At 42.6% G+C, this 22,111-nt stretch overlaps 4 protein-coding genes across 4 annotated transcripts; 2 read left to right on the top strand and 2 right to left on the bottom strand.

The window, feature by feature from the left end:
• Nucleotides 1–6,962: 6,962 nt before the first annotated feature.
• Nucleotides 6,963–7,675, bottom strand: CLUP02_04472 (uncharacterized protein; the record flags this gene model as incomplete). Its single annotated transcript, XM_049283484.1, has 4 exons — nucleotides 6,963–7,267; nucleotides 7,319–7,375; nucleotides 7,426–7,491; nucleotides 7,576–7,675. 4 exons carry the CDS (start codon nucleotides 7,673–7,675, stop codon nucleotides 6,963–6,965), a joined length of 528 nt encoding a protein of 175 aa, XP_049140627.1.
• Nucleotides 7,676–7,861: 186 nt separating this feature from the next.
• Nucleotides 7,862–11,530, top strand: CLUP02_04471 (uncharacterized protein; the record flags this gene model as incomplete). The annotated part of the gene is made up of 18 exons (XM_049283483.1): nucleotides 7,862–7,891; nucleotides 7,958–8,104; nucleotides 8,183–8,199; nucleotides 8,273–8,325; nucleotides 8,661–8,763; nucleotides 8,816–8,887; nucleotides 8,988–9,084; nucleotides 9,136–9,162; nucleotides 9,221–9,271; nucleotides 9,326–9,438; nucleotides 9,808–9,925; nucleotides 9,984–10,104; nucleotides 10,168–10,469; nucleotides 10,520–10,575; nucleotides 10,694–10,720; nucleotides 10,798–11,089; nucleotides 11,211–11,235; nucleotides 11,289–11,530. 18 exons carry the CDS (start codon nucleotides 7,862–7,864, stop codon nucleotides 11,528–11,530), a joined length of 1,893 nt encoding a protein of 630 aa, XP_049140626.1.
• Nucleotides 11,531–11,647: 117 nt separating this feature from the next.
• On the bottom strand, nucleotides 11,648–14,114 carry CLUP02_04470 (uncharacterized protein; the record flags this gene model as incomplete). The annotated part of the gene is made up of 2 exons (XM_049283482.1): nucleotides 11,648–12,109; nucleotides 12,219–14,114. 2 exons carry the CDS (start codon nucleotides 14,112–14,114, stop codon nucleotides 11,648–11,650), a joined length of 2,358 nt encoding a protein of 785 aa, XP_049140625.1.
• Nucleotides 14,115–17,664: 3,550 nt separating this feature from the next.
• Nucleotides 17,665–21,916, top strand: CLUP02_04469 (uncharacterized protein; the record flags this gene model as incomplete). Its single annotated transcript, XM_049283481.1, has 19 exons — nucleotides 17,665–18,010; nucleotides 18,081–18,194; nucleotides 18,313–18,352; nucleotides 18,421–18,505; nucleotides 18,578–18,641; nucleotides 18,710–18,746; nucleotides 18,887–19,187; nucleotides 19,250–19,335; nucleotides 19,389–19,483; nucleotides 19,567–20,052; nucleotides 20,120–20,175; nucleotides 20,223–20,247; nucleotides 20,342–20,537; nucleotides 20,630–20,773; nucleotides 21,016–21,130; nucleotides 21,195–21,381; nucleotides 21,436–21,535; nucleotides 21,589–21,725; nucleotides 21,816–21,916. The coding sequence occupies 19 exons, from the start codon at nucleotides 17,665–17,667 to the stop codon at nucleotides 21,914–21,916; spliced, it is 2,715 nt and encodes a 904-aa protein (XP_049140624.1).
• Nucleotides 21,917–22,111: the final 195 nt, after the last annotated feature.

The raw sequence follows: 22,111 nt of genomic DNA, 5'->3' as shown, positions 1-22,111 counted from the left end.
ATATTTATATTATTATTATATATATATACTTTTACTTTTTATTTTTATACTTATGTTCTTATACGTATATATTATTAAAAAAGGATTTTTATTAATAATATCGTTTTTATTTAAATATTATTAAAACGATTAATTAAAAACTATATTTATATTATTATAGCGCGGGAAGTTAAAAAATATAAATACGAGGCTATAGTTTTAAAAAAAAGTAGTAGCTCCCCTAGCCCCCCTTACGAGCTTAAAATAAATAAATAATATTTTTTTATTTTATATTTTAATTATAATATAGCCTTATTTATTTAATATTAATTTAATTATTTTATTAAATAAGTAGTAGCTTTATAGCTAAACGAGTGAGTTACTTAAAAAAGTAATAAAAATAAAGAGGGTTTATAACCCCCTCCCTTGCTCCTTTTTAAAAATCAAAAAGACGTCCTCGTTTTTTAAAAAGATAATATAAATAAAAAAGGTTTATAGCCCCCTCCCTTATTTCTTTTTAAATAAATAAAAAAACCTTTTTTTTAAAAAAATTAAAAAAGTAAAATAAGTTTATAGCCCCCTCCCTTATCTTTTTTTAAAAAGTATAAAATAATGAATTATATATATAATATTTTTTTAACTATTATTATTTACGGAATTAATTTTTAATAATAGACCCTCTTAATACTATTTTTAATATTAAAATTTAATATAAGCTAGTACTTTTACCTCTCCCATCCGGTTATAAATACCTCGGATATATTAAAAGCGCCGTTAATAATTATTTAAATAGTACGTATTTTTTAAGTTTGTATATTAATAATAAATATTAACGTTATTAAACTTATAAAAAATCGGGTTATACCCCTATTTTTAAAGGGTATATACGGTTCTTAAGTATAAAGTTCTTATATTTTAAATAAGAAGTAATAAAAAAGTTAGTAATAACTCTAGTTATTAATATAAAACTACTTATATTTTATAAAATATATTCTAAGCTATCCTCGTTCTATTTATTATTTATAACTTAATATATAAACCCTAATTTACGTAATAATAGCGTTATATAAGGCCCTTAAGTATAACGGTTTTTTAAATAAAAATAAAAATAAGGGGGTTTATATAAACGAGGCTTTAATAAGAGAGGCGTTTATAAGCGCTCTCTTTATATTAAAAGCGTTATTAAAAAAACTTATTAAGGACGTAATAGTATTAACTACTTTATTTATAAAAATAAATAATATTTAAATTAAAATTAATACTCTTATTAGTTTATATATCCTTTTAAATATATAGCCCGTATTTAAGTCTTTTTTAAATAAATACGTACTTATTTTTTTAAATAAATAGCCTCTTTTTAAGTAATTTAATAAGGTTACTAAAACGACTTTATATTTTTTAACTATAAGCTACGTTCTTTAATTAAAAACCGGGCCCCCCGGGCCGTTTTATTACTTTTTAAACGTTCTCTCGTTTAGTATAATTATTTCTTATATATTTTTTATATTTAAAAATAATATAAAGTACTCGAACTTCGCTCTAAAAAGGGTTTTTATAAGATTATTAATTAATATTTTATTTATTAATATATAAACTACTTAGAATAAGCCTCTCGAATACTTTTATTATAACTATATATTTTAAATATTAACGTAGTATAAGTAAATTAAAATACGTTCCCCTTTTTTTATTATAAGTTTAATTATTTAATAATTATCATAATATACTTTTTATATATTACTAAGTTTAAATAAAGTATTTTTAAAAAAGTGTTTAAGAGCGAGTATCTTTTTAACTATATATTCTAAGCTTAGTAATTCGGCCTTTATAATTAATATAGTTATTATATTTTAATAAGCTACTTTTTATTAAACGAGGTTATTAAAAAAAGAAATTATAAAACCTTATAAAGATCCTTAAGTCTCTTTGTTATTTATAAATAAAGTATTACTTATAATTAATAATACTCAACTACTTTTTAAGATTTTAAAGTATATTACTAAGTATTATATATAAAAAAAGTATTATATAACTTAATTTATAATAAAATAATACTAATAAAACGGGTTCATTAAGAACTAAAAAAGTAAAGTATATATAAAAATAACGTTAAGCCGAATTATAATTACTATATATAATATTAATCCGACCTTTTTTTAAAAAAACTTAGTTTTATTTAAAAATATAATTCTTAAGTTTTTTTTAATTAGGACTATTAATAACGGGGTTATAAAAATAGTAAAGTTAATAAAATCGAACTTTTAATTACCCTCTTAAAATATTAATTATAAACTAAGTAGATCTTTTTATTTAGTTAATTACGAACGACCCTTATTTTAAAATATTACGAAATTAGCCCCTAGTTTTTTATTTTATATTTCTTTTTAAATCCCTTAGTTACTTAACTAGCCTCGTAAACGTAGTTTTTATAATAAAAAACGAGAATATTATTTATATAAAAAAGGACTAGGACTTTTTTAATAAAATCTTAAAATAAGTACGGGTCCTTGCTTATAAATAAGAGACCTAAACTTTTAAAAATTAATACTAGCTCTTTATATTATAATAATAAAGCGTTATAAGTACTATATAAGGCCTGCTCGAGTTTAATATATATTCCTAGTTTATAAAAGTTATTTAAAAACTCATAAATAATAAGGGGGTTACTTAGCTTTTTAATTACGTTTAAAAAAGCGTTTATAATATTATATTAATAAATTTCTAAATTAAATTAAGTAATAATAGCTATAGCTACCCTAAACGTTTTAATAACTAGCGTTATTATATATATTTTTTTTTAAAAAGTATTATTTTGAAAAGTCCTCCCTAATATAAATTCTCGCTTTATAATAATCGAAGTAATTATTATTATTAAGTTTATAATTAAATACCTATTTAAAAGGTATTAGTTTAAAAATAACCGACGCCTTATTAACTACTTTCTAAGTATTTATTTTTTTTAGTTTTTAAATTTCTAACCGTATTACTTTTATAAATTAACTTTTTAAAAATTTTAGTATTTTAAAAATATCCTTTTACTTTTTTAAAAAAGTAATTAATTAATTTATATAAATTTAATTAAATTAAACCGTAGTTAGTAAAACGTATTTCGTTTTATTAATTATAATATAAATATAATAATATAACGTCCGATATCCCTAAGTTACTTTATTAACTACTTTTTATTAATTAAGTATATACGTATTAAAAAAAGAGTCTTAGTCTCTTTTTACTTAAGTATAAAAAAAATACTACCCGAGTCGCTCTTATTAACTTAAGTTTCAAATAAATACTTTTAATAATTAGTTTTTTAACTTCTAGCTTTATTTAGTATACCCGTCCTCTTTTTAACTATATATACTAATTATATTAAAGTTATTAATTAGGTCGTTTATTACTCTTATTTTTTAATATAAGCTTACTTATTAAAGGGGTTTATTAAAGTTTAGTTAAGTAAAAGGATCCTCTTTATAAAAGCTCTAAGAAATCTCTATTTCTATTTATATATATATTACGTTTTCGATCTTTTTAATAAAAAGATTAACTTTTTTATAGCCTTATTTATAACCTTAGTTAGTTAAATAAAGTTCGTATTTAATTCTAAATTTTTAAAGTTTAGGGTTATTTTCAGAATAAATAATTACCTACTTTATTTATTCAAAAACGAACTAGGCTTTTTTATAGCCTTATTTATTTTTTATAAAATAAGTATAAATAGTAATAATTATTTTTTATTATTAATTAATACGGCCTTTGTTTCGTTTATAATTTTAAATAATTAAAGCTTAGGTTTAATTATTATAAACGGCTATTAGATCTTATTTACTACGGCCCTTAATTTAAATAAATAAATTACGGTTTTAATATTATTTTTTAAATAAAAAGCTATTTTATTAAATATTATATTTTAAATAATAATAATTTCTAAAAACGAGGGGATTTAGATCTTATATAAGTTATAAGTATTTAGTATATAATTTATAAAGTACTTAATATATTCCCTCTATTCTATTTTAAAACGTCTCTTATTAATTCTTTTTTTATAATCTTTTTTAAAAAAGTATGCTTTATAGCTATATATATATATTTATCCTTAATAAAAACGTAAATTATAAGCGAGCTTTAGTATATTTATTAATTATTACTACTTAAAATAATAAGCGAACTAAACTTTTTTAATTTAAATTAATAATAACTAGTTAGTACGTTACTTAGGGTTAATATTATATAAATAAGCTACGGCTAATATAACTTCTACTTAGAGTTCGTTTAATAAGTTAGTTATTAATATTATATTAATCGCTTTATTAATAATTTCTTAACTAGCTCGTTCCCCTCTTTTATTCGGTTTTTTTATATATAAAAGAATAATTTTTAAGTTTATTCTTAGTTCTTATACTTATATTTAGAAACGAGTTTTATTATTAATTATAATTATTATACGTTTTACGTCTTATTAAATTTTATAAACGGCTATATTTTTTCATATACGTACTTATTATTTAAAAAAGTATAAGATTTTAAATATTATATTATAAGTTTTCGTAATTTATAAAAAGACGAAGATCCTATTTAAATACTTATTTTTAATTAATATTAACTACTTATTTCGTTTATAAGCTAGTAAGTAATTAAAGAGGTCCTATAAAATCTTATAATAAAGTTAGGTTACTTTTTATTTTAAAATACGTTATAAAATAACTTATTTTATATAAGTAGTTATATAGTATTAGTATTTTAAACGGCTTAGTCCTTTAATCCTTACCCCCCGAGTAGCTAGAACGAGCTTTTTAAATATTATTAATATAAAATATTTAAATTTAAAGTACTAAAACTAGGCTATATCTAATTTATCGTTCTTTAACTAATATAAAAAACGTAAGTATTAAGCACTATATACTAAAATTATATTAATAAATAAAGACTAATTTCTAAGTAAAAAATAAGATAAATAAGGCTTATATTTTAAAAAAACTAAATTAACCTTTCTCTCGAGCTACTTAATAATAACGTTTTTAGATTTACTACTAAACTAAAAAGTATAGTTAAAACCTAAGTACTAAATACTAATCTTTTAAAAAAGAGTTTTTAATATAACGTTTATATAAAAGTTCTTAATAAAACCGATATTATAAAAAGTAAAGTACTCTATTTTAAGCCCCTTTAGTTTTATAAAAATATTATATATAATCCTCGTTCCCTTAATAATAATAAAATAAGAGGCCGTTTTAAAATCTATGTTCTTTAAGCTATTATTTTATTAAATAAAATCTAGCTTTAGAAGTAATTAGTTATTAATAAAGTAAATAATACCGTAGTTATTTATAATTATATTTTTTGAAACAAAATATAAGTTAATAAAGGGGATAAAAAAAATAATAAAATTACTATCCCTATTCCCTTCCGTACTTAGCTTAGGGAATAAATTAATATTAATAATTATAATTATAATATTTAAAAAATAAGTTCCCTTAGAGTTTTTCTTATTACTTAGTTTACCGGTTTTAGTCGTCTTTTTAAAGCGACTTTAATTAATATTATTTTATTTAAAAGTGGGTTTTATATAAATCTAGCCCTTTTAAATAAGGTTAGTATAGAAGTCGGTATACTTTTCTTAGTTTAAATAAGAAATTATTTTCTAAGCTTTATTATTACTTAGCTAAATATATTTTAATTTCGTCTTATTTATTAAAATAAGTTCTATTTTTATATAGTTTATTAATTTTTAATAATAGGTCCCTTTATAAGGGTAGTTAATAAACGAGTTAAAAGTTATTTTATTTTACTTAGGGGAATTTAAGCGACTTATTAATATTATAAATATTATAGGGGTTCGTTTATAATTTTTATTATATACTACTTCTTTATATAAAAAGTTATTAAAAATCTCGGTATAATACCCTATATTAAAAATCGCTTCCCTTTTTCGCTTTAATTTAATAATTTTAATAAGCTCTTAATTAAACTAGTTTAGAATAAAATAATATATAATTATATAAAAAAAGGTTTTTAAAATAAAAATACCCTAGACTTCGGGTAGCTTAAGCTACGTAGCTTAATAATAAGTTAAAAAGAAGTTTTTAATTTAAATTAATAAGCTAATACTAAAGTTCGCCCTATTTATAACTATATTAAATTCCTTTTTTATAATTATAAATAAACTAGAGTTATTTAGTACGTACTTTTACTTAAGAACCCGGATTATAGTACAAAAGGAGTAGTTTAAAAATTAATAAGCTCTTTTTTTATATTTTTTTAAATTTCTTAAATAATTATAAGGGAGATCTAGCGATTTATTAATTTATAGAATCGCTTTTTTTATAAATAAGAGATTATTTTAAATATAGTTTACTAAATAAAAAAGGCGTATTTTTTAATAAAACGTACTTAATTTATTATTACGGCCTTTAGTTTTATTAAAGCGACTAGTTATTTAATTTAATTATTTTTACTTAAGGGTTCGATTATAATAAAAGGTTTAACTATAGCCTCGCTTCTTAACTATTTAGTTTATTATTAAATAAACTCCTTAAGTTTTTATTAATACTTAGTTAAGGCCGTTTTATATACTTATTTTTAAGTAGTATTTTATATTTTAATATACTTTTTAAGTAAAAAAATAGACTTAGTAAAGAGTAACGGATTTAATAAGGAAATAAGGTTATTTAGGTTTAGTAAGTCTTAAACGTCTTTTAACTAGGCCTTAACTTATAAAATAAAGTACTATTTAGGTAAATATCGTTAATAATTAAGCTTTTACTTAAGAATATTAGTAGTTTTTTTAAAAAATATTAATTTATTTAAAAATAAAGTTAACGAACGTAATAGGGGTTATATAATATTATAAAAAAGGATTTAGTAAACTATAGTCCTTAAGAAATAACTTTTTAATAAAAGTATAGAGGTTTAAATTAGAGCTAGGTTTATAATTATTATAGAATTATTATAGGGATATTAATATATATAAAAAGAACGGTTATTTATTAAAAATAAAAAATGAGTATAAAGCTCGTTTTAATATAGAGGGTACGAGCGAAGTAGGCCTGAGTAATTATATAACCGAGGTTATATAACGTGCGGTAAGGCCATGGATGGTTAAAGCCATCACGACAGTGTGTGAACGCACCACTGGGAAAATCCGGCTCAAATTGCACAAACATAGTATGGATGTCGTTGAACCAAGCAGTGACTACCAGGTGAACTCCGCTGACGATGATGCGAGTCTTGACTCTGTTGGCCCAACTGTTTCCGGCCCTGAAGTGGTCGCTCTGGTGAGAGGCAGGCCAGACTGAGAAGCATGTTAATATGGCTTCCTAGGTAATGAGGATAGGATGCGTACCTCTGGCTTGGAGAGAGTTCTCCACGGGAGCATCGGCCTTGCCTGCAGCAATAACGTCTCGCGTAGTCAGCTTACAGCAATCTTAATCATGATGATTCCTACTTTACCTTTGGCGATGAGGGCATCGCGAGCCTCGATGGACTGTAGAGCCTCGACGCTAACAACAGGGAGACCTATTATTACATTACGTTAGCAGGGACTCTCTTTGATGTTTTACCGCGAAGATTGCGGTAACATGTCATATCAGATATACTGACCGTTGATCTTCTTTACGTCCTTGGACCCAACGTCGGCGACTGCAACAGGAGAGGCTGTGGCAACGGCCAACAGCAGAGTGAGAGCACCCGTGAGACGCATTGTAAGATTTGAAAGAGTGAATAATCTGGGAAGGGATTGAGCGAGAGTAAAAGTTAGAGAATGAATATCTGACGAGGTATGAGTCTGGAATTGGCGAGAACTTCTGGGAGATCAGCAGCGGACTTTAAATAGTTGTCCTATAGTCAGTATCGAGCCCATCCCCAAGGCCGGGAGACACTGCCGCGAATGGCCAAGAGCGCAAAGTGGAATCAGAAAGTGAGGCTTTTACAAAAGTGCTTAGGCACTGACCATCTGAATTGTCTCCGTCCCTTGTATCTCCAGATATCTTCCGCGTCTGAACACTCGCCGCTATATTATCACCGCAGGCAAATATTGAGTAGCGTGAAGCTTGACCGGCAGTGCGCCCAGGCTTCGGCCTCCCACTTTGCTGTCGTTTGGCCATATTGGAAGAATTGCCAATCTGTGAAAGTTGGCCATCTCCAACACGCAGGTGGCCTAGGGTAGGGGGTCTGCCGAGGAGCCTTCGCACTCACCGGCGACTCTTAGCAAATTGAGATCACAAAGTGCTTGTCTAGGGACCAAGCTTATAAAACAAGCTTTGGACAAGACTTTTCCGCCGGCTTGTGGGTCTTCTAGAAGAATGCCCATTGAGCCGAGTTACCATCATGGCACCAAGGCGCCTCTGACAGGTGGCCGCCCTACGTAAGTAAGTACGATAACGAAGATGCCGGAGATCTTGCCACTTTGGGGTTCTACTATGGTACTATTTACTGCTTTGGGTAAACTCTCTGAGTCTATACACGAGATAAGAGTGTGTCGTTTCTCACGGCTGTTAACTGCAAGAACTCAATTGTTGTTTAATATATCAAGGTGCCGCCTCGTCGGGTCCGCCGAGACGTCAGCAGGCACTCTCTCCGTATTGACATCTTTTTTCAAAACTCTACAGCATGGATTGAAGAACTCTTAGAATTACCAAATTAGGACAGAACTGCATGATCATTGGGTTGACTGATTCCGCTCTAAGAAACCAAGCTTTTGGCATTTGATAGCATCCGGTGGGATACTTCCGGCACTATGTGGGATGCTTCTGAGCCTCAGCATGAAAAGCTGGATGACGGACGCCTAAAGTCGAAAAGGCAACTACGATAACCTAGTTCAATTTGACTAGTGCAATAATAGCCCAGAGGCAAAGAGCCAGACAGGGAGGGACAGACCTTTTGTCTCGGCAACGCACATTTCCAGTCTCGACAAGTCAGTCGAGGTTACCTATCACGACTAAGTGGGTTGTCAGAATACATAGCAAACAGGTTATAAAATGGAAGACGCCAAGTTTTCTAGACCATCTGTATAGAACCCCGTCATCCTCATCGTTCAACCCCATTGTACAGTCCTACTCGTCCATCTCATTTCACAATGAAGGCCGCTGCGATTCTTGCATTTTTGTACCTGTAAGATGTCCTCACCTTGTTGCTTGAGTGATATCTGACTTCGCATCTCAGCGCTCCTCTGAGTGTTTCAGCCTGGATGTGCAGCTGTTAAAAGAAGAGCGTCCCCGATCTACACGCTGCCTATCACTTCTGCCAGCCCGGCTCTGGCCATAAATACTGCGTGAACAAGACGACCAACGTCCAGGCGGTAAGAGGTTCCAACAAGTGTTTATGAGTACCTTTGCAATGCTGACACCTATAGTGTATTATGGGCACGCCCATCACCCAAGCGAATTGCGCCTCGAGCTACGGTAGTGATTGGGTTGCGGAATGTGAACACTACACTGGCGGGTGCCCTCCTGGTATGACTGAGCAGTAAGATGGAAAAAAGGGGTTGAGGGAAGGATGTAAAATCACTTTAGAAGGAGGATTTATGGCGCACCGTAGAACAGTGTTGCATATTGTATTACAATACCACTGGTTGCGATAACTTTGATGCTGTGAACTCGGATCCATAGACTACGCAACCCGGCGGCCACCAAAGACGAACACAGAAGAGCCGCAAAGATTAAAACAATCGATCTTCAAAACCTATCGAGAACCCTTTAGCAAGTTAAGTCCGGGCGTGTTAGATGGCTTAAGAGTGCCAACCCCGTTACTATTTTGCAATTCTATGCGGCTAAGCAAGCCACGGGTGTCCTGTTGATAAGAGATACTACCATGATCCCCCCCTCGAGTGTATAGCCACCCGTATGCCGACGATGAGGTCGTTGAGACTGCTAATACAGATGTCTCTAGTGGCACTGTATCTTCATTCCTGAATGTCGTCTTCATTAGCAAGGCACCACATCTTTCTGTCTACGTACTCTGACTGCCAGCCCACAAGCATGTTTCTCCTTCTTGGATATTGCGATCCGCAGTTCGCAGAACTGTCCTTCCAGTCCGACATAGCAAGCGTGTTTTTAGATCTTCAAGCATGTTTTATTTCAAAGCTACTGCATTCTACCCTGTGTTTCGACCCAGGCGGCCCTGAGTCCAACAGTCCGCATTCGTCCTCGAGAGGGACTATTTCCGAGCGATCGTGAAAGCGAACTTATGCTTCAGACTACCAATATCCCATCAACTACTCATCATCGCCAACCCATCCTGCTCGCATCCGCCACTCTCCCGTAAGCCATGTACAAGAAAACATCCCGTCCCTTGGCAACCCCGGGAGCAGGGTTCACACACATCGGGACCGAATCCTCCTTCACGATGGGCGCCCCCAGATCATGCAACACGAGCGACCCCACTCATCTCGTACAACTCTGCCCCCAAATCCGAAAGCGAAAACGACGACCCTGCCTGAAACCGCGAAAGGAAATGAAGCACCGACAAGAACTTGGAGAATGAATCACTTGATCGTGGTCAGTATTAAAAGGCCACTATCATCATGCGTTCGCGGTCGCGGTCGCAGTCGCATGGTATGGGTCGTGAGGTTGAGAACTTGAAAATGATGATTGTCAATGGCAGGTAAGACGTTGATAAGGGGTAAGGTGTCGCTCCGGCGGTGAAGGTGCGTCCGGGGTATGTGGCGGGGTGTTGAGAGCATCACTAATATGAATTGGAACGCAAGACTGAGTTAGTATAGCAGCGACATGACAGAGAATAATAATGTGTGAGCAATGGCAGGTTATTTTGTCTTCCCATGCTACCCTAACTAATCAAGCCAAATGGCCGAACGCTTCTGCTAAGTGACTGCGTCCATGTTCCCAACGCCCATTGTATGAACCGGTACCTATTGTGTCACGAACGAGCCGATGCTTCAATCAATCTCAAGACTCGGTTCCTCAACTTTTGTCCGTTCCAAACCCAACCGCTACCGAATCTCCTCGATAGGCCCGTCAATACCACGCAGCGTACTGGGGTAGTTGAACAGGTCCGGGATCCGGTGCACACCCTTGATATCATCCGCCTGAGGCGGACAGAGACAATCTCATGTCATCTGGTATCATCCCAATCCAATAAAGCAAGTATTCGATGGCCAGTATCCCTCTAAGACCCCTAATGTCGTGTGCTGGTGGTCCTGGATCCTCTACCGTGCGCGGAAAGAAAGCTCGACAAGGAGCAAAATACAAATGACAAGATAATTCGAAGCGCAATGACAGCCGCTGTTGAAGGTCAAGAGTGAAGGTGCGAGCGAATTATGCATTAAAGGAACTCCTTGTATGCAGATCGATCCTGAGTACCCATCCGAAAAGGAGACTCGAACCCTCGACGCTGCGTTGAGCTCATCAAGAATGGGCAACGAATGAAAGACCAAGAAAGCAAGGCTGTTTTGTTTGTTTTCCCAATGGCCCCCGAATGCCCTTCGTATGCTCGGGAAGTCGCGAAATCGAATGGAGGGCCATGGATTGTGAATGACTCTTTGAACGCCTCCCCGCGATACCATGGCCGTCCCTGGCCTTTTGGCGTCGAATGCCATTGAACGCCAGTGTCCGAAAGATAAGATGAAATAATTTTTCGTCCAAAAACACAATCGAGAAAAGTCAAATGACGAGACCGCAGAGACGATCGCGATTACATGGTGGAGTGAGCGGCGCCGTTAACCCCTAATTGCTGTTGCCGCATGAGTCTCGGTATTGAATGGAAAGCGCTCCTGCAGTTGCTGGGCGTACGGAAATTCATTTGGCGACGTACCGGCGAAAGGGAAGCCACCCACCGAGGTCGAGGGGGAAGCGGACCTCATTATTGCTGGGGTGGTAGCCTGACTCGGACGTTGGTTTGCGGGTCGTTCGCTTTGCAAAGGTTGACTGAGTGGAGATGAGGCTGGTGATGCACCGTAAGACCCTAGGTGCTGAAAGTAAGGGTTGGAGTCGCGGAGGTGGAAGGCGTGGTGTTGTGCGGGTCCGGCGTGTTGCGCTTGGTGAGCCATGCTGGGGCTGCCGTTGGAGCTCGAGCTGGTGCTGTTGGATCCACGGGTCGCGAAAACATCGTCAGCTCCGTCGAACTTGCCGTTTCTCAACGTGCCATCCTTAATCTGAGGACTGGACTGCTTGGAGCCGAACTGTTGATAGCCAAGGTCAGTACATGCTTTTTGGGCTGAGAGTGGGCGATCGGTGAGGGTCGATGATGAAAGGGTCGGACATGGATGATTGTTGACCGGAAGTACGTACAAAGCAGTATTTGTTGACCAATTCCTCGTATGATGACGAGGCAAGAGAAGGGTTGGGAGAGTCGGTGCCAGGGACGGTAGGCTGCTTCACAACCGGCTTTGAAACAGGGGGAGCGGTAACGGCAGGGGCCGGCTTCGCCTGCTGGGGCTGTTGCGCAGGAACGTGAATCTTGCGATGGCTCTTCATATAGAGACCATCCTGGTTGCGGTCCTTGCCAATAGTGTCCTTTGCAGCCTGGACAGCAGCGGTGAGGGAGGCACCAAAGTCGTAGCGGTTGGAGAAGGCTTGTCCACTGGGGGCAGTCAGTCGACTCGAGAGGTTATCGCTAGCCAGGTTGCCGGTAGACTTGTTGATCTTGAGGCGAAGTCCAGCAGTCGGGCCTGACTCGCCCAAGTACTCGTGGATGGGCTGGTCAAAGTTCAGCTTGGACTGGTTGCCGAAATCGTCGAAGCCGACAGGCATGGATTTAGGCCGAGGCGCCGACGAAGGGCTCGAGCGGCGGTTGCTACGGGGGAGCGCCGGGCGGCCAGCAGCGCCCTGCAGGCCTCGCTTGCCGTTCTGGGGCAAATGCTTCTTGCGGAAGTCGACCTGGAAGTTGGTGCCGTTGTTGTTGTTGTCCCAGTACTCCTGGCCATTGACGTTGTACTTGATGCAGAAGAATAGCGTCTTCGTCTCGAGGTTAGCCAGGTCGGAGAGCTTGATGCTGAACGTGAATCGGTCCTGAGCGACGTGGTCGTCCTGAGCGCGAACCTCATGTGAGTATTCGGCACCGACCTCCGAGGTTGTCTTCCAGTAGTCCAGAGTGAATCTGCACGTAACGTATTTCTGGAATGCTAGGTTGGCAACTGCAACAGAGCCCAACAAGTTCTTTTGGTCGGGTGACAACCAGACTCTCTCGAGGCGGACAGGCAGGGACTTGCGGATGGGGGTATCGGCGGGGTGGTTTGCCGTGACGATCTCCCACTCGAACGGTGGAGTGCGAGCGTTCTGGCGTTCTTCTCCAGGGAAGGGGTACTCGGTATCACTGTCGTAGGCATCGACCGGCGAGGATCCGGCACTGACAGCGAGCGGCCGATCAACCTGAAGGAAATGGCGGACATGTTCGAGGTGTGAGTCGAAATGAACGGCCTTGGAAAAGGTCGGGGTGCCAGGCATGCTGGATGGCCGCCTGCGAGCAGAGGCGGGGCGGAGTGCGGGTCTGACGAGCTCTCCAGACTTCTTGCGTACCATTGGCGGCTTGTTCTCGAAGTTGTTACCGTCCGAATCGGATTCTGAGCCAGTGATGGAAGCCGACTCCATTACTATTCTGGGCTCGGTACTGGATCTCACATGGTTGACGCGGCGGGCGACCGTCTGAGCGAGGGCGTCCAGGGCGCTGGTACTAAAGCTGGTAGGCAAACCTTCCTTGGGGAGGTCTTCCTTGGTGATGAGAGATAATGCGGGTTGGTCGAGCTTGGAACTGGTCGGGGAGGCTTCCCTCTTAACGGGTATTTGGCTGATGATGTCCTGAAGCTCCTTAAGATTGTCAATCTGCCTTCCGCGCTCTGCGACGTCCTCCTCTTCGCTTCCCGAGTCGGGTGGTGAGATGATGGCGCCCTTGGGCATGCCTCGCTCGTCTGTCAATGGCGGCGGTGATTGCCTCACACTGCTGCTGTTGGTGGCCATGCCCTTCAAATCGTCCGACGTTCCTGGTGGTGTAGGTTGGTCTGAGTTGCCATTTGTTGTGGGACCACCTGCTGCCGCTGCCGGCGTTCTCCTGTGCTTGGTGAGGTATGATGCTGACCTTGGTAGTGAAGGTCTGGGGCTGGACTGGAAGGAGGAACGTCTGCTCACGTCGGGCGATGACGGTGCTGAGCTTGCTGGCGATCGGTGGTGGGAGGGTGGTGTGTAAGGCATTCCCGCGGTTGTGTACGGAGAATGTGGTGGATGAGGGTGTATGGTGAGAAAGTTGGTTTCGTGCGCCCGGCACGGCGTAAGTGTGGCGGCTCGAGGATAGTGGCGGAAAGCAAATAGGTATCAATTCAGCGAAGAATTAAGGTGAGAGGAGGAGCGGCCGAGGATGAGCGAAGAGACGCCGGTAGGAAATTAGGATTTCTGTGTTATTGGAAGGTTCCCGTCAGCTCTGTCGCGGCCATGGGAGACTTTAGGATTATTTAGTCGGGTAAGGAAATTGGTTGTGGTGCATCTATTCCGATGACTGAACTGGTAAGAATAAGGGAAGAAAACGAGGTAGAGAGAGTGGGAAAAATCTAGGAAAGAAAAAGAAGCTAATGGCTGTAGCGTTGGTGGCTGTGGGAAACGCAATTCCCACGATTAGGGATCAAGAACAGGATGAAGGAAAGAGGCAAGGCTGAGAAAGTGATATGGCAATGAGAAAAAAAAAAAAAGGGAAAGCGATAAGCAATGATGACGAAGGTGGTGATGTATTTTTTTTTTTTTTTTTTTTACAGCTGTATTACGTTTTTGTGTAGGAGTCGCAGTTGACCACTTACATGGAGGGAGAGAAAGGTCGAGTCAAGGAAGGCGGGCGACTGTCGGGTTTTCTGCTCTGGCAATGTTCCAGCAACAGGGCAAGAAACTTCCGTCGTATGTTTGGTGAGGAGGAATGTCGGTAGCTGGGGAGGAGGGTCCCGTGGAGATGTCGTCGAAGCAAGTGGAATGCAATGACGAGCTGGGGAAGGACGGGGACTCGAGTGTCTCGAAAGGAAGAAGGGGCCGATGGGAGGCTCAGGCGAGGCGATGAGACGTCCCTGCACGGTGGCTTGCGACGTTCGTGGGGATCGTATGGTCGGTCAGGTTCTGGGTCGAGCTTGACTGATCGAAAAGAGGTAGAGGGTTAAGGAGACCAGCCGAATAGGTGCAAAACTATGGGGGTCAATCCTTTCCTTCCGTGCCTTGGGTCGTGACAGAGTTATGCCGTTGACTCTCTTTTTTTTCGGTTGGGATGTCTCGTTCTTGGACAGGATGGGGTTGGGTCTGTCTGTGTTGGAATTCTGTTCCTGCTCTTGCTTCGGGATGCAAGTGTCGTGTGCCAGGAAAGATGCAAGAAGAGCAACGGAAAGTTGACTATCTCTTGAGACGACTTTTTTGTGCCGTGGATGTTGAGGATGTTGGACTTTGGTGTTTGGAGCACACAAAGATTTGGAGAGAGAACAAGCTGGTGGGCGGCTCCGGAGGGAACGGAGTGGTTTTGAATGGCGAGCGAGTTCCGAGCACCGCAGTCCGCGCCCAGTACAAAGTACCTCAGCAGAGCGTGGGAGACTGGGGGGGAGGCGCGGTAGCCAGGTGTGTGTGGTGTGTGGTGAGTGCCAGTGGTGGTTGTGTGCAACACCACCGCCGCTCCCAGCAAGAAGAGACAGGGAACGAGGGAAGAAAAGCTACCGGTACCAGGCACCTCTCAGTTCGGGTTGGTCTGGTCTGGTCTGGTCTGGCTGGTTTGGTTTTTGTCCCAGCACACACACCCACGGTGCCGTGCCACGCCCCCAGCAAAAAGAGACGAGCGAAGGACTAAGACTAGGACCAGGGTCAGCGATGGGCTGCAGAACAGAGCGGCGACAGAGAGAGAGCGAGTGCAATTGAGGAGAAGGTGGGAAATGCGTGCAATGTGTGGCAGACGCCAGCCAGCAAAAGCAGCCACTTTCCCACCTCACTGCACATACTGCGTAGATATCCGTACTCCGTGCCTCTGGTGGTAGTGCGTAGTGTATGTACACGCCCTCTGTTCCCAGGCGGCGGGAGTCGCAGTAGCACGTACCTGATGGTCAGGAGCATCCCTGCAAGTGCGAGAGACGGCGAAAAAGACCAAAAAGACCAGGGTGGCCATCGGGGGGGTGATCCTTGGTATGGGCGTGGACGTGTTCGGTCAAGCAGTCGAGCAGGGGAGGCCGGGGGAGCACCAGAGTGTGGTAATGGTGGAGAAGGATGTTGAGTGTGGGAGAGAGACGAATACTCAAGAGAAGACGAAGGCGAGGAACATGGCGCACAGCTGCTGCTGCTGCTGCACCTCACAGCTGCTGCGAGCAACAAAAAGCGGGTACATCAAGGAGTACGTACTTACTTCGTTCATGGCACCGGGGGAAGGAGGGAAGGAGGGAAGGAGAGAAAAAGGTTGGGGTGTGGCTGGAGCAAGATTCGACGCTAAGAAGCGCGGCGGCGACGGGGTGTGGGGCCCGCCAGACCAGACCGAGAAAGGAAGAGCAGGAAAAAAAAATTAGGAAAGAGCGACCATCCAGCAAAAAACTAAACAAGACGAGGCGACGCTGCGTGGGATGGTGGCACGGAGACGGCAAGCCGGCTGGGCTTTGGGCCATGGGCTTTGGGCTCGACAATTGCTGCTTGCGTTGAGGACTGCCCTTTTACAGAGAGAGTACTGAACATAGGTACCTATCAGTTGGGTACGGTACGGATATCATTTTGCCTGTCTGCTGTGGCATGGCACTCGACCCGGCTTGGATTGCCTCATTGTATTCATTCGTCCATCAATTCATCCATAGCTATGTACAAGATGCAGAAGATGCACTCGGGTACTCCAACGTCTCCAAAGTACCGTCTGCAGAACATGCCCGAGGCCGCAAGGTATCCTGCCTGGGGGAGCTTGCTGACGATCCATGGCAACTAAATCCTGCATGTCCGTCCATCACCACCGCCAACACCATTTGCTGCTTCTCCCGTTGTTGGTCGTCCACCATGGAGACAGGTGGAGGGGGCCGACACGCACAACACGACAAGAATGCTCCGCTGCAAGCTACCTGACACTGACCGTCTTGTATCATCTGGACGTGGGGATTTTCATCTTGGCCATGGAGAAGTGAGAACCTGAGAGGAGAGAAAACGGCATGGCGTTGGCGTCATGTTGGTGGTGCAAGAATGGCAGAAGAGCGCCAACGAAAGCCAGAGCGAGCATCTGTTCTGTATCCATACCTATTCTGAATTCTCTGTAGGCGCTGGCAAGCCTTGCTGCAGTCACGCCCTCCCTCCCTTTCTGTTACCTACCCGTAGGTATTGCTTCTCAGTCTCTCCTTCGCCTCCCCGGGAGCCCCTTCTGCCACACTTTAGCCCAGTACAGTAGATTGGCAACTGGCCCAAGACTTGGAGAAGCCCGAGGCGGAGGCGGAGGCGGAGACGGCGGCGGGCTGGCTTGGGAGGCTTGAAGATGCGGGTGGTGGACTCCAGGCCTGGTCTTGCAAGTCGCCCAGTTCGCATTGCATCTGGCTGATGCCTTTCCTTTCCTACCCTACCAGTAGGTATGTATTTCCTTGGACGGATGAAGAAACATGTGTGAGATGGATGCATGGGTGTTTGGCCACCGGGCAGAATCTCTTCTAGATGAGCACGGCAGCTTTTGCTCACGGTAGATGTCAAATGGGAGGTGGGATGAGAGACAAGACAATCATCGCTCTCTGAATGTCTGTTCCATCTTTTCCCCCTCCTTTTTCTCCTTCCCGCAATGATCGATGGCTGCTACCGGCCGGTACCGTTGAGGCCGTCCCCCCTCCGGTATCGAGGGTTTCTGGGTGCGGGAGGAAGGACGTTGAGGTTTCCGGTAGAGTCAGATCAGATCAGCGATGACCGACCGGGCCCTGGCCATCCACCCTCTCACCCCACCCTGCCTGTCATGTCCATAATCTCCACGCCTAGCCATCCCTGGCACGCCTATCCGTACTCCGTACTCCGTACTGATATGCGAATGCTGAGCCAATCCATGCCGCGACGACGCGCAGTGCGAGGTGCCGGGAGCGGACAAAGGTTGAAACATGAAGTCGCTGGAGGAGAGCAGGGACAGGCGGGGAAAGGTGAGGAAGCCAAAGTTCCGTCGGCTCGTAAGGTAAGCTGTAGCAGGGGCGGGACGGGAGGAGTAAGCAGTCCGGTCTGATTATGCTGCCGCCTTGGTTTCTTGGTTCTTGGTTTGCAGTGGTGGTGGTGGTGGTGGTGGTGGTGGTGGTACACGTCTTCTCGGTCAAGGCCTCTACCTACACAGTAAGGTAAGGTAGACTGAGCAGTGACGGGAAGCAAGTGGCAGAGCAGTTGAGCCACAGCAACCTGACCACACACAGTACAGAAAAGAACCCACCGGGATGACTAATGAGCAATACAGAGCAGACCATCTTTGATAGGACAGTACGGATCCCGGGTGGGTGCTTCCTTCTCTCTCGCAAAAAAAAAAAGGAGTGGAAAACTTCAAGATGCGCTAGCAGGGATGAAGAGAAAAACGTACCGACTGGGTCAAAGGTGAAAGAAATGGACCGGGGGCAGGAGCAGGGACAGGGTTTCTAGTCCATTTAGCGTTGGTGCTGATATACGTACTACGTACATACTGCCATACTGCGTAAAATCATGGTCCCATCATTCTCTCATCAAAGAGCATAACAACCCGCAGCAGCAGCTCTTTCTCAAGAGACTCAAGACTCGATAGCTTCGACAGTGGTAACCGTACTCTATCAGGTAGAGTAAATTTGGGGTCGGAGCTTGTCTGTACGACACCACTGCTGCAGAATGGCCTGAGGTTTCGATTCCCGTCTCAGTCATTAGGTGCCAAAGAAGAAGTTGGAGAGCAATGCAACGTTGAGAGTTGTCAGATTGGTATCGAACTGCTCATGCCGGAATCATGCCCTTAGAAGCTATTGGCCTATCCTATCCGTATCCGCAGTCGACACTGATACATTGTCGAGAGTATACATCTTGGCGCAATGTGCGGGAGTCGAGAGTAACAGGTCCGTTCTTGTCTCGTTCCAATATCGACCGACAAATCGAAAAGAGTTGGGACGGAGAGAGTGTCTAAACTTGGCATCCCGCCGCCTAGCAGAGCATGGCGACGCATCCAGTCGGCTCAAGTTCGCAGGTGGTTGGAAGACTGAGGCAGTTGACGATCAAAGTGTTTGCGGCTCCAGCCGGACATTGGTCTCGAGAGTTGTTGGCCCGGCACTACCCCATACCTGCCTCCTTGAAGTTGTATTAGCCTTTTCCTCAACAGTCTGTATCCGTAGCACTGTATTTCGTGCTTGGTGATGCTCCCACCTCTCTGCTTGCTCTAGCTGATTCTACCCCAGACCATCGAGCCGCCGTTTGGTCTTGATCGTTCTCAATTAGCTTCGCCATGTCTCGAATCTCGTTTGCATCAGTGACCGCCATGCCGCGGCATACCTCATCCCGTACTGAAGACACTGTTGGCAGGGCGGCTGGTATGAGAGAATGCCGTTTCCATCGTCATCGTGCCGGGGACGGAGATTATGGCGCCCTCTTGTCTCTCTCTGCAAAGTCTGAGGTGCGTGCCTTCCCTCCTCTCCCAGCTCTCGCTTGCCTTCGGCACTGTACACTTGACACGGCCCCACGTCGCTTTCAACACGGGCAGAGGGCACCAGCGACCGACCCCAGTCGGCTCAGCCCAGGCCAAGCAGCCCAGGCCCATGCCGCAAAGAAAGAAGCGAAGACGCAGGCACAGACCGGCGCAGGCAGGCCGCAGGCGAGCAATGGCAGGCACGGCAGGCACTGAGGCAGGCAAGGAAGGCATGGGTTCACGTTTTGGAAGCAATGGCCCTGCCCTACCTCTACAAGTATGTACCTGCCCTTGCCCTGTCCCTTCCTTCCTGTCTGCCCGGGACCGGAACTGAAGTCCTTGCCCGCGCGCACTGCTTGCGACACCCAGAACAAGCCATAGAAGGGACAGGGCAGTCTCGTAATAGACGAAACAAGCCCCAACCATTCCCCCCAGTACCTGATCTAGGTATTATCCCCCCAGTACAAGGAAGCTTCCATTATCGGTCAGTTCACGATGCTCGTTTGGAACACACACGGATGGGGAACCCAACTCTCAGGCGCAAAAGATCCGGTGAAAAAAGTTCGTAAAAGTTTGGGTCGAAGGAAAGAATGATGTCATTGTTGATTGAAATTGTCGTTGGCGGCAGGTGCACCTACCATCGTCGTCGCGTCGTTCGCCCGCTCTTTCTCGCTTGACTGGGCAGTTAGCTTGCTTCCCTTGCCTCTTTTGGGTGCGTGCCTGCCTCGCAGCTCCAAGGCGAAGACGCAAAGCATCGTGAGTTTTTAAGTGGGGGAGAGGAGCTGTCCTTAGAGGTACTCCTCGTCGAAACAACACTTCACTCCCACTCCCTCTCCCACTCACGATCCAGCCACACCACGACGTGTGGCCCACGACGGGTGCACGATTTCTCGGGTCGCTAGCACTCCCTTTCTATCCGATTCGGCCCACGATCCATATCGGCGGATAGCCAAAGCCGCACATTACATCACCTTCAAACGTTTGGCCTTATCTCGACCACCTCGTCTTATCAGAGACGTTTTACCGATATCTTCCATCCTTATGGCGTACGTTATCATGAATCTCGAAGCCACTAGGCTGGCTGCCTGACTGGATGTCTTTTGTACGGAGGGTGTCAATCAGACTCGTGTCGGGCGAGGCGCGTCTCGGTCGCGTCTCACTGTCAGCATGCCTTCTTTGCACCCTATGCTTTGTCTCTCCAATTACACCGCCAGCCTGGTTCTCAAAAGACACTGAGTGTTGCCGTCGTGGAAGGATGGACGTGGCCACGACTCGAGCAAGCGTTCGATATCGATACTAAGCCCTGCTCAGCTCGAACTTTATCAATGATTGGGGCAACCCACCTGGGGATTCTGGGAAAACTTGACCCGCCGTTGATACGCAGCAAAGACAAAAAGAATTGGCTCCAGAATCTGCCCCCCCCCCCCCCCTGCGGCCCCGTTCTGATGATCTGATCGGCCGGCGCCCGTCCGCAGACAATAACGGAGCGAAATAAGGCCATGCCCCCGGGTCCTCGCCTGAAAGCAACGGCGACACGAGGCAGAACCAATGGTGGAACCAACACTCGAGACACTGGACGAAGATGGGGGATGGGAACATGGATGTGAAGGACAAGGAAGGGACAAGCAAAAGAAGACTGGTAAAGGAGAAAAACGATACCAGTTCGGTCCACATTCCAGCCTTTTCCCACATTCCATCCAAAGTGGTTGTCCCCGCAAGTTTGCTCTGGAACTATTCTCAACAAGGCCGAACCCATGACAAACATCAAACACTCCTGCGAAAAGCTTCGTTTCCTTTGGCTATGCTATTGCTTTGGGGGCCGATCTACCATTACTGGAATGCACTGGGAAGCAGAAGCAGGCCAGGGACAAGACAGGCAGAAGAGTCAGAGTCAGTGTCGGACAATACCTGTTGCACTATCTTTTTCTCTGGGTGCGGGCTAAGTTTTGACGGCACGTTTGTGCGTTGTTTGCGCCGTGTCTTTGGAAGCGCTAAGACGACGCCGACCCGCTCTGTCGCTGATGACTGATGAATCCAGGGAATTGTGTGTCAGAAGCGGTACGAATAGTCAGTCGCTCTGTCAGCCACAGGTTGCAGCTGGACTAGGGCTGGCGATAGCAACGACACCGATGCCGGCATCAGCTTTTATCGATGGTGGCCGTTGGCACGAGCTACCCTACCGGCGCCTGGTATGGATGGCATAGACATTGTTGATGCCGACGCTGACGGTAGTAGTGCAACTACGAGATGTTGACTACCTATAGTCCCGTATGCGGAGCGACTGCCTGCATCGAGAGCCAATTGACACATCTCGTTCTGATTAGAGACTTTGGCTCCCACGCTCCATACTGGCGGCAACGGCGTGAAGAACTTTTTGTCGTCAAAATGTCTCATTCCGGCCAAGAAACGGCTGGGCGAGGGTTGAGATTCCTAGACCAGCATGCTGCTACGTGTGAATGAGTCGCCCGAGTCGTCACAGAAATGGCGCAGATGCATTGTGGCACTATAATGCGCTGCCATTGCTGATGGTTGCATTGGCGATGGCGATAGCAATGCATTTTGCTTGTGTTACTGTCACCGCTCTCTTGGACACGACTCTTTCTTCGCTGATGCTGTTGGG

Source organism: Colletotrichum lupini, chromosome 2 (genome assembly GCF_023278565.1).
Source record: "Colletotrichum lupini chromosome 2, complete sequence".
NCBI classification, from domain to species: domain Eukaryota; kingdom Fungi; phylum Ascomycota; class Sordariomycetes; order Glomerellales; family Glomerellaceae; genus Colletotrichum; species Colletotrichum lupini.
The sequence above is the reverse complement of the archived record's forward strand: the minus strand, read 5'-3'. Positions and strand labels throughout refer to the sequence as shown.